This window comes from Oncorhynchus tshawytscha, linkage group LG32 (assembly GCF_018296145.1).
Source record: "Oncorhynchus tshawytscha isolate Ot180627B linkage group LG32, Otsh_v2.0, whole genome shotgun sequence".
In the NCBI taxonomy this organism is placed as follows: domain Eukaryota; kingdom Metazoa; phylum Chordata; class Actinopteri; order Salmoniformes; family Salmonidae; genus Oncorhynchus; species Oncorhynchus tshawytscha.
The window spans coordinates 11,497,025-11,514,566 of record NC_056460.1 but is presented as its reverse complement, the minus strand read 5'-3'; the positions used below and the strand labels follow the sequence as shown (position 1 = coordinate 11,514,566).

The 17,542-nt window shown below is 45.5% G+C and overlaps 1 protein-coding gene across 1 annotated transcript in view; it reads left to right on the top strand.

Annotated features, from left to right (window-relative positions):
- Positions 1 to 372: 372 nt before the first annotated feature.
- Positions 373 to 17,542, top strand: part of LOC112230291 (trinucleotide repeat-containing gene 6C protein-like) — a 65,768-nt gene continuing 48,598 nt past the window's right edge. The window contains 3 exon segments of the mRNA XM_042310823.1: positions 373 to 1,169; positions 11,563 to 11,653; positions 13,700 to 13,721. Of these exon segments, the coding sequence (XP_042166757.1) occupies positions 11,600 to 11,653; positions 13,700 to 13,721 (76 nt within the window). The 5' untranslated portion in view covers positions 373 to 1,169; positions 11,563 to 11,599.

Here is a 17,542-nt window from a genome sequence, read left to right as displayed (position 1 = left end):
TTATTCTTCTAGCATAAACTTCTAATTTGCAAACTAATCACATACTATTTTGATACATTATTGAAAGTATTTAGCCTTTTGTTCACAGAACTAAATTTGTTATTTTGCATTGCCGTAAATATAAACAGGCTGTGTAAATCACCAATAACAGAAATAACCTATATGGTAGTCATTGCCACATATTTACTACACATATGCAACTGAATAGTGTCCAAGGTAGGCTGCAAATAAAACATGCACTATTTTATCATCCTCTATCTGTCCATGTCCATCATTTATTCTAGTGAGCAAATCAGACTGCCATTGTCAAGGGTACGACGGGGCGGGATCATGCTGTGTTGTTAGTGGGAGATCACGTGGATTGGCTGCTTGGGCATGGGGGCCACTTCCTACATTATTTCTGCTCAGAGGAGAAGAGCGAGCGGTCTTAGTTTGAACAAAATGGCTGCAAGAACGCTGTCAACGAGAGCTCACTGAACGCATTATGACTGTCCACTCCTACATTTGGATTTTTCGAGAATGTATTTTCTTGGATTCGTTTTTCAATTTGCATTCGTAGTAGCAAGGTCGTCGGTCAGATGTTGTTGCTAACCTGCTAGCTCCTTAGCTAGCGGCCTAAACACAACTTATTTCATTTTGCACTTTAACCCAAGTTGGCTAGCTAGCTAGCAATTTTCGTCGACAATTTACTGAAATCTGCCTGTTTTCATTAATTTGCAAATGACTCCTTACAACAGTCGATGACTAATGCCAACTAGCTAACATTAACTCCGCTACTTTTTGAGTCGAATCGTTTGTTGCTTTTTCGTTTTCTATAACGTGATACTGACGTTTAGCATTTTTTTGTGTTGCGAAAATTGTCCTTTTAGTGCATCGTTGCGCTAAAATACAAAGTTCTTGCTGTGTGTTTGTCAAGTATCGATCTCGGTATTTTTTGTTATGAAGCTGCTCTAACTGTTATCCAGTCAGTCAGTAAGCCCCATGCAGCAGGAGAGCTGACGGTGGCTAATGCTAGCTAGCTGGATAACTGCGAAGACTGAATTCCTGATTTGTCATTTACGGGTATTTTTTTCGGGAAAACGCGTAGCAGAATGCTTTTCTGCATCATCTTCTGCCATGCACCGACTTTGTATTGAAAGCTGCCAAAGCTCAACGTGTGATTACGCAAGGTAATGAATACTTTATTGATATCCAAAACCACAGCTTGTTTGACAAGCGGGCCACATACATTGTGTTCTATTATTATGTGACTCGAGGACTAACACTACCGTTGGTGTTTTTCTACTCTTCCAGTTTTCATAGTTACGTTGCTTTTATTTACTAACTTATATTAGCTGATGACTTGTAGCAATACGTTATGGGAAAGGGAAACGTCAGCTATATTATTTTGCTTTACAGTCAACGAGCCAATGTCAATGATAGTAGCTAGGCTGATAAGACTTGATGCCAACAAGCTGAAGCTTTAAATATAACTACAAGGGTAGTAGCGTGCATTGCTGATCGGCTTAGTTTCACGGTTATAAAGAATTTGATGAGAACTCGTTAGTAACGTTAGATGTTATTGACAGGGGTTGCCTTCTCTGAAACACACCATGATTTATCCATTGGTTTGGATGGAAATGAACGAGAGTTTTTTTTTTTGTTTTCAGAATCGCAAACCAGGAGCACCAGAGGCAGGTTATATCATCTAATTAACGGTCAGTTTAGCGCGGGTTGAAATGGCACTGGAATGGACTGGCTGTCCTCATTCGAGCGAATACAATTGTTGTAGGAAAAGCGCAGATTTTGGTAATACTTTTCATGTCAAATAAGTCAGTTGACTGTCATATTCATCCTGGAATATAGGCAAAAGGCATACCCCCACACACCGTCATATTTGAGACGTTCATTATTCCTCTGTTGATTCCATTCCATCAAATTGCTACAATAATGTGGACTGCAGTGTTTGTTTATTTGTTAGCCATCACTACCCCCTTTTCATACAGTAGAGGAAGATATGAGTTGTGATTGATCGCTTTCCCCCTACTATCCCTATGCATCCTCCCATCCCAAGGTGCTGGAGTAGATCCTATAGCCTCCACCACCCATCTTATCTCAATCTTCACGCACCAGTGGGGCAATAATGAAATGCATAGCGACCGGAGAGTGGGGGACATGGTGGGTATATAGAATGCTTAAGGTGCTTACCGGGAGGAGCGTGACCATTTCCTGTCAATCGGAAGGCTCTGGCTGCCAATTGGTTAACGTGCTGCAGTTCTTAATCAGTTTGTGAAGATTCCGCCCTGCGACGCCCTAGCCCAACTGACAGCCCCCAAACCGAACCCTACACCCCAGCAACCTTTCTCTCCCTGTGTCAGGCCACCCCTGTTCAACCCCCCTGGGCATTCATGGGGGAGGGGATGGGAAAATTGACAAGACGTTTTAGGGGTCTGTAAGCACTCGGTGGAAGTGAAAAGGGTCTGTGGGGGGGGGGGTGAAGGGGCGTTATGTCGGTTGCCATACTGTTTGGTGGCTTAAGGTTTCTGCATGCTTTGGTTCAGCTGGCCGAACGAGTGTGCTCGCATACTCTCTTAAATGACCTTCACTTGAACATTTTAAAAAGGATGAAATGGTACTTTGTCCCTCTGGAGACGCCGTAACAGTATACATTCCTCAAAATAGTCTGAATGAATCTAGGATAACTCAACAAATTTTGATGTTTTTGCCAATGAGATCTTAGTCATGCAATTTGACATCTATCTAAGATGTTTGGTGCAGTATTTCTCAAGTGTGTTTTTGAGAAAATACTGCACCACACATCGTTTATGGACAACAAACACTTAATTGAAGAATTGAAGAATCCCTACTGTTGACCGGCGAAGGGGCGTAGACTTCAGCTCTGCGAACAGCTGGGAAAAACCCTTGCAGAAGACCAAAACGAGCAAAAAAAGTCTCAATTGTCATCATGTATGCACAAACTGTTTGTGATTGGAAGCATGTGGACACCATTACCCTCTCCAGACAACAGCAGGTGATAGGGCAATGGGGAAGGAAGGGGCAGTCTAGGGACTGACTGGGCATGTTGTCTTAACATAATGAGGATGTTGGCTACTTATGATGTTCCTGTAACCTACAGGTGTTATTTCGACCTTCAGTTACACAATGTTATTTTTTTTCCAGGAAAAAAAGCATTCTTTTATTAAACTATTTGACTTGACTATTCTGGTAGATGTTATAAAACAGTGTAGAGCTGTGCTTGGGGAATGAAATGTGCATGGAACTGGAGAGGGAGCTGTTTCATTACCAGACTGATTACGACACGTTTGTTTTGATTAGAGTCTTGTAAAGGAGCCGAGGGATGGCTGCCTAGCAACACTACACCAAAACCCTTATCTCCTGTTCAGAAGGATCATTTGTTTGAAATTAGAGTGAAGGCTGCCTGAGGCGGATGTAAAAACACAAGCCGCTTTGGATTCTCCGTCGATGTCCTCAACAGCCTTGCAGACAAAACGTCATGAGCAGAGTCGGCAAACCCACGGGGTGCCATTTGCCTCAGTCTATCCATCCAGATCCCACACTGATCTCAGTCTCGCCCAGGCTTCCGCGCACCTCTGCAATACTAAGCCTGGCGATTACGAGCCTTTAAAAAAAAAAAAACACACAGGCTGATGGATAACATGCTCTCGCTCTGTGCCAAGGGGTCGTCATGGCTGAGGCTGGTCGGGGGCTGGCGGTAGAGGGGCGTCAACAGTGAAATCGACTTAATTCAAAGAAGGCTTCTGCCAAACCCATTATCCTATAGCACACAGGTGTTCTTTATAAGTCCCGGGGTAAAGCTTGAGCCAAACAGCTGTTGTATGACGGATGTAATGTAATCAAAATTGGAATGAATTGAAGATCTTTCAATGGGGTGGGCGGTGGTGGCTAGTTTAGTTCCTTTCCTGCCAACACTTGTAAGTTCCTACAAAGGCACTCTTCCTCGAAAGTAAACACAATCAATATGTTATTACTTCAAGGGGAGTCGGCCTCTTGTGTGTGAGGCCAGGAGAGGTTGAACGTGGGAAATGGAAACCCTTCCCTCAAGGACCCCAGTGCCATAACCGTTGCTTATGTGGATGGGGTGGGTGAGGTCGATCGGCCAGGACCCCTAATGTAGAAGGCTGTAACTTACTAACTAACCATGGTGCAGCCTGCCTGCGCTCGTCTGGTCCATGTGAGAGGGGAGGGCCTGGCAGGGGCACAAGAATGGGGGTCGGGTGGGGAGCCCAGGCAGGAACTGTGTCTGGCAGCGATCTAGGGGAATGTCCAGTCGGTTTCAAGGCTGGGGCTGGTGGGGGCCTCCCTCTCCTCCCTGTTATGTTGGCTAATTGGAGAGACGTGAGGCAGAGGGGCATCATCACATGTAGAGGGCAGAGAGAAGCTGGACTGAGCGTACTGTTTCTGTCAGACTATTAGACAATGTAATGACAACTTACATTTGGGATAGCCCATGTTTGTTTGCAGTTATGTGGATAACTTAAGTTATATTAGGCTACATGCTGTGGGATAAGTCTTGTGTGTGCTAAGGCTTTTCCAGGTTAGGTTGAGACTTTGTTTATTTTGAACATACCTGTCAAATCCCCACCTGCATCTTCATTGATGCTTGTCTGAATCAGCCCAGTGACAGGAATGGCATTCATACTTGGCATAGTTTGACTGCATAGTGTTGAGTGCTTTAGCACACATGGCAATTGAGTCTTGTTTGTTCACTTCACTTTTGAATGGCAAAATATTTCAACATTGGCTTGCATTTCCAGTTGGAGTCCATGTTTTTTTTTTTCTCAGCCTCTTCCAATACTTCATAGATTTCCATGAGTAGAACACGGCACTAAATGACAAACAGCTTTTGCAATAAGCTACTTATGGGGTAACTTCAGTACCTTGATAAGATGGCCTCTTTGTACTATTGCACATTAGCTAAATTCCCATCCATCTTGTCAGCCATGAAGGCATAAGTAAGTTAACAGATCCCCCCCCCGTCTGTCTCCTTGCAGCATCTTTCAAACACATCAGATAGATATATATATTTTTCCTCTTTCTCAGACTGTTGTGCAGTCTGTTGTGCTTTCTGCTTTTTTTTTATTTCGACAGATCCTGTCTCTCTGCTGTGGTTGGCAGCAATGAAAGGCAGACAGTCAATGTCAGAGCAACCTTGAGGGAATGTAGTCAACTGGCTCTATTCAGGAGACCAACTGTTTGCCTTTTTCTTCTGTCGGTTTCATTTCGCTGAGTCCTCAAGGCTTTGACAGTTTTATTAGACTATAGTAGTACTGGAACAAGGCAGTCCAATGCCTAGTTAGTAGATACTAGTCTTCGCTTTGCAGCTTTAGTTTACATTCGTCTTGGTCCTGATAAACATCTTGATCTGTATAGTTATCTTGATGAAGTAATAAAAACAACATATCATTAACAAAAGCTGAAGTTGTTAAGGTTAAGGTTGCTCCAGCACTGTTGTCAACCAGCCAATGTTCCACTCTATCTTGAGTTGCAGTAGAATGACTGTCTCACAAATAGACCCACTTTTCTCTCACCTCTCCAGTGGCCTATGTGGCTTGACAACCCAGCTGAAGTACAGGTTACCAGAGTACCGTGCTCTACTAAGAGCTTTTCTCAATTAACGTTATGGTCATGTAACTCTTCTCAGCCTAAGAAAAAAGTACTAGGTTACTTTTCCTTATTGTCGGCGTCACGGTCCACAATCCACATTTCTCTGGCTGCTTTTAGACAGGCAGCCCAATTCTGATATTTTTTCTCTCCTTCAGACCAATCGGATCAGCTTCGAAAAAGATCTGATGCGAAAAGACCAATTAGTGGGGAAAAATATTAGAATTGGCCTGCCTGTCTTAACACAGCCATTGACAGCCTTGTCCTTTAGGCTCCCGAGTGGCGCAGTGATCTAAGGCGGCACTACAGTTCCTGGTTCGATCCCAGGCTGTATCACAACCGGCCGTGATCGAGAGTCCCATAGGGTGGCACATAATTGGCCCAGCGTCGTGCGGGTTAGGGGAGGGCCTGGCCCGAGTAGGCCGTCATCGTAAATAAGAATGTATTCTTAACGGACTTGTGTAGTTAAATAAATAAAATAATACAAATCTAGAAACTGACGGACTCCCCATGCCTTCTCTATACACTGCAGTATCCCCGATAGTCTAGTCTATATGCCTTCGGCACAACAGAAGCTTTTTTATCAACTTAAAGTTGGAGTTCTTTACCTAATGAACTGCCAGAACATAAGTTCCCTGTTGACTTGGCGAGGAAGCAGCTAGCGAAGACATTGACGTCTAATCATTTCTAAAAGAAAACTTCAAAGGAATTTTATTCTTAGCTTTCCGTTGGGCTCTCGCCGGCAGCCAGCAACCAAGAGTATGAAAACCACCCCCCTCTTTTCCATTCATTGAGTCAGCCCAGCAGCATAGTTGAGATCGCTGTTTGTTCCCACTCATAAGGGCAGGCGGCATATTTCCACATGCTGATCTCCACCTGGCTTTAAAGCAGCAGGGCACTGGTGGCTGGAATGAGCAGAATGCTCCAAAACTGAGATTGACACACTGTTTTTATTACTTCAGGTGGGGAATTTACAGGCGTGTTTTCCCGTCCATCAGCATTAAAGCCGCAATGAGCCGTTGAAACAATAACAAAGCCAACTCCCCACCCCGGTTTCTGTAAAAATCTGAGGGATGGGGCTGGAGAAATGTAACCACCCTCAAATTCATAGACAGAGCGATGGATGCAAGGACTGACCACACATGACTTCAAAGTGTACCTTATTTATGCATGTTTTGAGGCTAAATAGTGTTTACATTTACTTTGTTTACAAACATTGAATTAAAACAAGCTTATTTTTGGTTCTGATGTGGTACGACAGTTAAACTACGGGCATGAGGCATTTCTAAGTATATTTCTCAAGAATCAATGGGTACATATCATTCATTTAGAAGTGTAAGCCGGACTAAACGAAGGCTCGTGCCAGAGCTGGTCAAAAGCTGTGCACTTTATAGGGAGTAGGGGCTCTTGCCAAAAGCAGTGCACTATATAGGGAATGGGGTGCCAGTTTGGACACAGCCTAAGACTACGCTAGTCTCCTCAGTCTTTAATTTTGGCTGTTTATTTACTACTCTCCAGCCAGGTTGTGGGTAGCCGCCCTGGATAATGGCCATGTGAAAGGGCTCAGGAGAGCTGTGGCTTTCCTAATGCCTGGCTGCAGGAAAGCAAAAGGAAGGGGGATGGAGACTGTGGTGGCTTCACCCCCCCTCTATTCCCTTCCTCATCCTCCATGGCTTTGCTCCGTTGTTCGTGCAGTGGCAGTGTTAGCCGGAAGGGCTCCGGAGCACGCCGCAGCACTGTTTGCCTTGCGGCCATCGTGGCAACCTTGTCTCTGTGTCAGGGACGTCTAGTTCTGCTCTGCACACTGCTCTACAGCCTGAGCCGGGCTCTCTCTCGCACGCACTCTCTCGCCCCCTCTTCTCCTCAGGCGCTCCTCCTTGCTTGCTCACCCAAGGTGCGTGGATATAATTAAGCTTCTCTTTTCTCCATATCTCTCTTTCTCGCCTTCCTCTATCTTGCTGTGTTTTTCCTCTGCTCCACAGTGAGCTTTCACTCTCCCTTCGCAGATGCTCTCCTCTCTCCCTCTCTGCTCTCTTCTTCTCCTATCTCCCTCTCCCGACGGCTGTCGTTCTTAATTGGTGTTGCTCTGCCTGTCTTTTCATCCTCCGGTTTTCCTCTCCTCCTCCCCGGTGTGAGCAGCAGCTCCCGCATCTCTCTGTGAACATGTCTCAGACTCCCTGTGCCGCTGTGCGTCTCTCTCTCTCTCCCACACACACACACACACACACACACACCAGTTAATCCCTCTTAACAAGCGCTGCTATTTTTGTGTAGCAGGATCCTCACAGACCATATAAGTCTTTCCTCCCTGTTATGCTTTCTGTCTGCTTTGATTCTGGTCATGCAGAGTTTATATGCGGCACACAGATGGAAGGAGACCTTTGCAATGCGACGCCCTTGGAATGCTCAACTCGGCTATTTTTATCCATACACAATTGTTAGACGTGTGCTATAAAGCGGCACAACAAATCCATCTGTATATGCGAAGAGTGTAATCCAAAAACATGGGGAAGGGTGATATAATGTATCTAGGCTATAGGTCTTCCACAGTATCCAACACAGGCATATGACACTGTGTAGACTTACTAGACTGGAGTGCCAGGCAGGTTCAGAGAGCGCTGCTTCACCAGAGTATGTCAGCTTGTCGCTCGCTGTGTGGGGTGCCTCTGCCAGGCAGGTGTAACTTGATCCCCAGCCAACCCAACGTGTCAGCCTGACTCTGGGGGTGACGGTCTCAGCAACTCAGTGGGGACACAAGGGCACAGTCACTCTGCCCTTGTCATTTCCCCTGAACTGGTGCCCCGTCTGTCTGCATTGCTATCTCTCTATCTTGTTCTGTCATTGGACAACTATGCTATTTGATCATCTATACTGTACATTTCTCTTTCTCGCTTTTCATTCTCTCATCCCCTTTTGCTTTTCTCGTTTTCTTCCTCTCACCTGGCTCCCTTGAGGGTAATTAAAGTGAGAAGCAGGGCACCATGCTCACCACCACCCCTTGTGACTCTGTCCTGTCTCTGCAGGGAACTCTTGTGAGGAGGAACTCCTGTGAGGAGGAACGAACTCCTGGGGCAGACAGAGCAGTTGCTTCAGCGTCGTAGCTGAAGACAGTGCTGTCTCTGTCTTAGTCGGCACAATTATGCTGCTTTTTTGGCTCTTTTCGGATTAGGCCCAGCTGCTAGTTAAGTCTTCAAATTGTACTGTGCTTTCTAGGATTTAGATTGAATGTCAACTACTTTGGGTTTAGTGTGAGACAGTTACAATACTAAGACTCTGTTAGGGACAGAGCACTGGCACTGTGCTGTCATGTTAAATCTCTGGCTCAGACCAGACGAGTAGAACATTGACTTGAATGGGGATGCCTGTTCTATTGAATCTATTTCTATGACAGACATTAGTGGACATTCGGCACAATAACAATAAATTATTTTCATTTGGTCTGTGCTGCGGTGCAGAAATGGATATCTGTGACATGATATTTGGGAATAGCCTACATAAGCTAAATGTTTTATTTAACCTTTTATTTTGACAGGAAGTCATGCTGAGACCACGGTCTCTTTTACAGACGAATCCTGTAATTACCCAAAATATAGGCTGCACATCAATAAATTAGGTTTCGATTTCCAATGCTGCTCCTATGGATGAGTGGGGCACAGCAGTGAACAATGGCTTGTTATGATCTTGGATACAGGACCAGCCAGGTGGTTGTACTGTACAGCGTGGTGTGTTAGGTCAACCTCTACTAGCCTGCTACCAAAATGGACCGACCATCATCCTTTATCAGTTTCCTTAACCGTGTATTATCTAGGAATATGAGGTCAATAAATAAATACGCGTGGTGTACTATTATTGTCATAACCCTTCCCCCGCTTCCGTCTCCTCTGTCATAAGCTGACCCACCAGATAGGCTGTATGGGAGATCCCATGTTAACAACAGCTAGGACGGCGGTAGGCTAGTAGTCACAAAGCAGTAGATGGACTGAGTCGGAGGCTCTCTTTCTGAAAATTCCAGCACACAAAGGGTTCCGCCGGGTATTTTTATGTCCCGATCCAACGTCCCCTTCCCCCTCCTTCCACCCCTTCCTATTCTGAGGGTGATTTCAACATTCAGAACAGTGCCAGCTAGCCTACCCCCCCCCCCTACTTTTTGGACTGGTGCCAAGAAATATCAGAGCAGGGGGGATGGTGGGGTGAGATGCCAGTTAGACTGACGGGGCATTGTGATTGGTCTAGGGGGTGGGTGAAGGGGGAGTGGTAGCCTATGGGGTTGTTGGATTGTTAGCGCCCTGCAGGAGCGCTGGTCTGGTTAATAGGCAGATCTGAGAGAGGAGACACTATTGAGCTTCTACTTATTACCAGGCAGAGAACCAACCGGCCTTTCTGCCTGATTAGATACTAGTGCACCACACACACAGTTCCCCCTAAAAATGAATAGGTGTTTGATAGTGAGTTGTACTGTCCTCACTCAGTCATTACAGCTGTATTCGTCCTCTTTCAGTATTCCCTACTGTTAAGCAGTACACTAGCTGTACTGTAGATTGACAGTTAATGGCCATGCCTGCCAATTTCTTTCTCTCGCAATCTCTTGTCTGTCTCCCTCTCTTGCACTCTCTCCATTTCATTTAAGGGGCTTTATTGGCATGGGGAAACATGTGTACATTGCCAAAGCAAGTGAAATAGATAATAAACAAAAGTGAAATAAACACTATTTACAGTAAACATTACTGTAAACATTACAGTTCCAAAAGAATAGACATTTCAGATGTCTATATACAGTGTTGTAATGATGTACAAAAGGAAAAATAAATAAACAAGTTGTATTTACAATGGTGTTTGTTCACTGGTTGCCCTTAACTTGAGGCAACAGGCCCCTCACTCTCTGTGTCAGAACATGGCTGTCCCTGTGGACATTCCTCCCCACCATTACTCACTCTTAGCCTGCCTCTGCCTGTCACTTTGATTGACAGTTCCATTCCCCTACCAACAGGCAACACACCGGGAGACGGGCCTGTCATTACTCTCCGTTCATTATTATGATAATTCATCAATGTATTCATATGCAGGCCCCTATGGACACTGTCTGCAGACACTTTGTCTGAGGCTGGAGGAACTCCGGTCAGCTCCTGTGTGTGTCAGTCACTCAGGCACTGATAAAAAATGTTTGTTTATGCCCTTCGTATTGCTGAGGACAGAGCCCAATGGCCGATTGTGTGTGTGTGTGGAGGGAGTTGAAGAGTACAGTGAGATCCCAGAGTCCCACGATAGTATGCTGGATTTGCAGTGAGAGGAACAACCAGGCAGTTGGAAGCTGTCTAGTATTGCCCAGATAATAACCAGAATGTCCACTGTGAGTGGCACTTACCTAGCTGGCAACACTGACCAGATTGGAATGGCTAACCTGCATTAGCAGGCTTTAGACACACAAACACACATACGTACACACACACACACACAGGCTCCCCCAGTCCTCTCTTCATACCTTTTAATAGTTTCCAGGAACCGTCACCAAACTTCAGCCAAAACAAATTAAGGCTTAAATAAACCACTTTCTCTCGCAGGCTCTCCAGCTATCTGGTCTCTCCTTTGGCTGCCTGGCAGACCACTGGAGACAGACTTTGGGAAAGGCTTTGAGTTTGTTCTTTTCTCATTCTTTCCTCCCATTTCTCCCTCTGTCAGTTTCTGGGTGTCTCTCTGTTGTTCCCCACCCCCAATCTTTCTCTGGCCATGAAGGAAATTGCATTTAAGAAGCAACTCAATGTGTTTCTTCTGAAATGCTGAATGTGCTTGGTGTCTGAAGGTCTTCTCTGGAAAAAGTTTGCTAGCTCTGACATTGACCTCTAAGCAGATGAAAGGGAAATTGTAGCGCTAGGTTTCTGAACGTAAAGCCTGCTGCTCCTCCTCTCTGCCCTGTTCTGAAAACCTCTCCCTTTCTGTTTGCAGCTGAGAGAAGCTAACAACACGAGAAGAGAACCATTTGATGGAAGAAAATAAAAAGCAAGACAAGACCAAGAAGGAAGCTGCTCAGAAACAGGTGAGTTGTGTGTTTTAAGTCCGTCTCTGTCTCGCTGTCTCCTCAAATCGAGTACCTCCTTCTGAAAAATGTCTCCATCAGTCTACACCTTCTCCCTCCCCCTCTCCTTCATTCACCTCTGTTCCCCAGGTAGGTGTGTTCAGTATAGTCCATATATGACTGAGTGTGGGAGTACCTCGCTAGTTTATCCTCGTGGATTATCCTAGAGCCCGTAACCCTGTAGGCAGCTCACTGCCAGGTATATGGACTCTATTTAAAGACAGATTAGAGCTGGCACAGTAGCTACACACACTGCTCTGTTGGAAACACTAGCCTGGCTCTGGTAACCAAGGAGATGTTGCTGTCGCACATAGACACACGCCATTCACACACATTCATACAATTGTACACACAGGCATATAAAAACACAATGATATGCACAAACATACACTAGAGCCCGACAGAGAAATCGGTTGACCGATATTATCGGACAATTTATTAGCCTTTTTTACAGACAAATGCACTGATATTATATACGTAGAATGAACAAATACGTTTTAAATGTTTGCCCGAAGAGGGCACTCTAAGAGCTGCTCCTTGAACATCCTTCAGGACGCGAGAGAGTGGGCATGATGGCTTTCCACAGCCAGCGACGGCGTATTTCAATGAGTAAATAATCAAAGGTACCCTTTACCAAGCAAGGAGCCCTGTCCTCATCGTATGCTCACTTAGCTAGCTAGCCAGCATGGTAGTTAGCCTAGCTAGCTAGCAGTCTGTGCTACTTATGTAGTTCTTCTAGCTAGCAATCTGTGCTACTTATGTAGTTCTTCTAGCTAGCAATCTGTGCTACATATGCGCAAACACTGGACTGACATCAAAGTGAACACTGACTAATGCGTGAGATATCTGTGAACGTGTGACTAAAACCAGTGTGGCAAGCATTTTCCTGCATGAATGTTTTCAGTCATCAGCGCATGCCATCTGCAGTTGAAATGGCCAAATACATACATTTTGTATTGAATAACAGTATAATTCACATTATGGTTTCAGTAAGAATTTTTTTAATAATGTACAACTAGCGTATGCTTTGCAAGGTTGCCATAGTGTGTCTTTACTTACCTGTTGTAAAGCACTGTAGGGAATCAACTCAATTCAAATGCTGACATCTAGTGGCGACATTAGGAACTTTCAGCCTTTTTTTATTAATGTGCTTGTGGTGCTTCAGCACAAACACCTCTGCATTCTTATCCACTGATCTTACATAGGTATAACTTGAAGTTGTACATACGGTCAACTGAACAAGTGTTTTTGTATTTACTTTTGTATTCATAGAGGATATAGTGGCTTTTTGGTGGTTATATAAACCACAAATAAAATGTTAATTTTAATATTTTGTTAATAAATAATCATTTAGAGTATCTGTTAAAAAAAAAAAGTTTTCATTCCACCTAAAAAAAACAAAAAACAACATTGGAACGTATATCGGTAATTGGTGACCTTTTGCCTCCCTACAATCGGACCCAAAAATCCCATATTGATCGAGTTGCTAACATACACATTTGCACTCAGACAGATTAGGCAGCCTGTAATTATCACTTCCAGCAGCCGTGCCAAGGCACTTTATAGCAGGCGTCTTCCCAGGTGGGGTTGTTTTGCTCTTGAAGATGGAGGTGTTTTACCTTGCATGTCTAGTCAGGCCCACATAGCCTACTGCCAGTTGTATGTCTCAATGTCTCAGATCCCTACATTTTCAACTCATTTCAATCTGATTTTCATTTGCGATATTTAGCCATTCTCGTTGTATGACTATGTGATTTGTGGGCTGCATCCAATTTGGCAGCCTGCAATGTGATGATCTACTGGGAACATAATTTCTCATGTTTACTTTGATTGTGAGTTTAACAGTTTCTTTTCCTGTTGTGTAAAAGTACACACGTTCCTTCCTGTAATGCGCTAATGTTAAACTTTTATGACATGCCGTTTTGCTAGCTCCACATTAATCATTGAACAAAAGCAACACGTTTACAGCTGTTGACTTCTCTCTCTATCTCCCTGTGTGTCTTCTAGGCTGCTGACCTGAAAACCAAAGGTGAGTGGAATGCCTAACTGCCACTCATAGCCGCACAGCTTTTTTTTTTATATATATTTGAAAATGATTGACCCACACGGCCCTAATCAGCTCTGATTAAGGGAGGTCATATGAGCCATAAAGGTGTGTATATATACAGACAAGGGCTGTGTAGTAGCAGGGCCCCTGTAACCTACAGCTATCGAGTCAGTCCAGCGTCCTCTAACACACACTGATGCACAGTGACTACTCCTCTGAGATCGGCAGTGCTGGCCAATGATTTGTGAGGCGGGCACCCAGGTGGGAGCTCCTAACAGTGGGGAGAGGGGGGTTTGGGGATGAATGGGGATGGTAAGGAGTTCAGTCAGTTCCAGGGGCGACAGTCTTTAAGGGGCATCTTGCCTCACGGTACCTTGTTCCACGCTGTCCCAGCAGCATGTGTGCTCACATCGGTAGTATGTTTGCTATTTCTGCGTCCGTTTCCATTTGGCGCGATTCTTTACTTTATTTAATTGAACCATTTAACTAAGCAAGTCGATTAAGATCAAATTCTTATTTACAATGGCGGCCTACCCCCTGCCAAACACTCCCCTAACCCGGACGACGCTGGACCAATTGTGCGCCGCCCTATTGGACTCCCAATCGCATCCGGTTGTGATGCGGCCCGGGATCGAACCAGGATCTGTGGTGATGCAGTGCCTTAGACTGCTGCTCCACGTCAAATGTTTCCTATTGTATTTAGCCAACGAATTAGTCTAGCGTGTGTGAACAGTCTGTGTCATTGCGTGTGAAGAAGCCAGGGGGTCGTTGTTAGTGCGTGTAGGTGTTAAACCCCTGCAGGCAGGCATTAGACAGATGGGGCCAGGGCTTTGGTCCTCTCTAAAGCCAATTAGAGCATCTGTTCAGGTTGCGCTGGTCAGCACCTCGCCCTCTAAAAGATGTGTGTTTTGTGTTACCAGGGATTGGCCCCAACACACACCAGGCGGTCTAACCGCTAACTAACAGCCCTCGCCAATAGCCATTGGGGATTGGTCCGTTGGCGTTGTGTAGAGGTCAATGGCCCTTTCTTGACCTCTGACCTCATTTAGGTCTGTCTCATTATCTCTGGGGGCGGAGGGGGACTCTGCTCTGTCTGGTGTTGGTGAGTCACCCAGTGTGAAGGGACCATTTTAAGCCGAGGGGTGACTGAGGGTGTCTTTCAACAGACTGAGAAGGTTAGTTTGAAGTCAAATGACAGAGGTGTAAAATCTGAGTGTGAGGAAGGAAGGGAGTGAGTGCGTGAGGAAGGAAGGAAGTGAGTGAGAAAGGAAGTGGGGTGAGTGTGTTCAAGCGTCAGCCAACAGAGAATAGGACCAAAAAGGAACTTGTAGAGCTGAAACTAATAAATGGACACCATAGAGCCTACTTTCAAAGTAAGCAAGAGAGAAAATGTTCTCCGCTCAATCTGCTGCAGGGCCCACTAAGTAGCATATGACTGTTTTACTTCAGTTAGCATCCATGTCACTAAGATCAGTATGCAGCTGTGATGTCTCTTCATCCATATTAATGATCAGTCAAACATAACGTGGAACAAAGATGTTTGTACACCCCCCCCAGCCTCATCACCTCTCACGCTTCCTCCTCCCATCCTCTCACGTTTCAATTTGTTTGTGGTAATCGATCCTGCCTGGCGCGTTCATATGTATGAAAATTAGATAAAGCGCTGTGGAATTAACTCCTGTGCCCCCCCCCATTAGCCATGGAGCTCCAGTGAGACGGGGACCAGCCACCAGACTTCCCCCATCCAGGCAGTCCCTGTTGGGGTAGAATGAGAGCGCCTCAGCCCTCTAATTAGTATGGAGGGCAGGGGAACTGCCTGATTATTCCCCACAATCAAACCCCATCGTGCTGCGCACACACAATAATGCACAATGCCCCCCCTCCCCACACACACACCTAGCTCCCCCATCCCTATAGGGACCGGGAGACTCAATCCAGTTCTCCCTGCAATTGGAGAAAATGCTTAGTGTGGAACTTCCCAGGCAAGGATATGCTTTTAAAGCCATTGCCACACTAACTTTCTGTTTGCACACGTAAACACACACATTCAAAAAGTTATGAGAATACACGGAACTGGCCCAGAGTGATGCAAATGCAATTCATGGAAACAGGTGGCGGCTTCCGAGTTTTCATGAGCGAAAGCCATCAGTAATACCCGGGTACACCTGACGCGTTCTCTACCCAGCCCTGGTGTGATCAGAACAACAGCGCCTGCCTTTTTAAAGTGTTAAGGGACTAAATGTAATGCGTGTCAAATTTCCATCTACATTTCCCATGAAGGCGTCGGCATGCTTCAGTTCGGCTGGCTGCTAGCCGAAGTCGGCTAGGCGACCCGAGCGAATGTGCTTGCATACTCCCTTAAGACATCCGCTTGAAAAAAAGAAAAAAGCGGGAATAGTAGTACGCATTGTCCGTTTAGAGACGCTGTCGCCAGTATACACTTCCTTAAAATAGCCACAATTAATCTGAGAGCTCTTAGTTGTGCAATTTTTTAGATCTAAGCATGATGTTTGGTGCAGTATTTCTCAATGAGGAAATGTGCAGGAAAAGGAATTGTCTCTCGTTGAATCCCTACAGTTGACCAATCACCGACGAAGGGGCGTGGACTTCGGCTACTGACTTTGGCTTGCCTCTAGAAGAAAGAACAATTCTGTGCATCGAACTGCCCCAAAATAACCTTACCAAATAAAAAAAATTAACAAAAACGTCAATGTCGTCATATTATTATATGCACGTACTCTTCCGAACTGTTTTCGGCTGGGAAGCATGAGGACACCTTTACCCATGCTGTTTTCTCCCCTTCCCGGGAGACCCCCACCCCCTGCCCTGCTACCATGGCGACCCACCAATTGCCACGGCGACTGACATATTTACACGGCGTCACCGCGGCCACAGGAGAACTGCATTATTTCCACACAGGAAACCGGACCACATCGCATCGTCATATGGATTAATTTGCGATTTCACATTCAATTAATTGTCAACACTTTTTAGTTGTATTTCTTGAATCGCAATCTAATTGGGGGATAATTGACTTTCCCGTGGGAGGGGCGCCGTCGCCTTCCTGTGTCGAACTGCAACATTTAATAAATACTCTGTAAATTAATAGTGAGTGACTGGGTCCTGGTTTACGTCCCGTGGATTTATGGATGCGAAGGATAATTGTTTTCTCTTTGCTTGCATGTCAAGTCGAGGGGGTTGATTAGGGGTAGAGAGGGGGGGATGAAGGGAGGGGACAAAGAGAAAGAGATGGGGAGGGGGGGGGGATTTTCTGCATGTATTCATGTTGGATTATCACTCACACGCTGCAGACAGAGGCAATTCAATACCCCCCCAGTTATACCACAGCTGAGAGGGCTCATGTCACATTTAAAGGCAGATTAATAGTGAAGTGTATTTGCTGATGTTAATGGCGTTTAACGAAGAGGCTTCTTTGTATGGTGGAGAGGGTGTGTTGCTGTGCAGGGACTTCCTGGTGTGTCTGGAAGAGGCAGTCTTTGTATGGTGGAGAGGGTGTGTGTTGCTGTGCAGGGACTTCCTGGTGTGTCTGGAAGAGGCAGTCTTTGTATGGTGGAGAGGGTGTGTGTTGCTGTGCAGGGACTTCCTGGTGTGTCTGGAAGAGGCAGTCTTTGTATGGTGGAGAGAGTGTGTGTTGCTGTGCAGGGACTTCCTGGTGTGTCTGGAAGAGGCAGTCTTTGTATGGTGGAGAGAGTGTGTGTTGCTGTGCAGGGACTTCCTGGTGTGTCTGGAAGAGGCAGTCTTTTGCTTCAGGTTCTGCCTCTTCATGTCCAAACCACCATTCA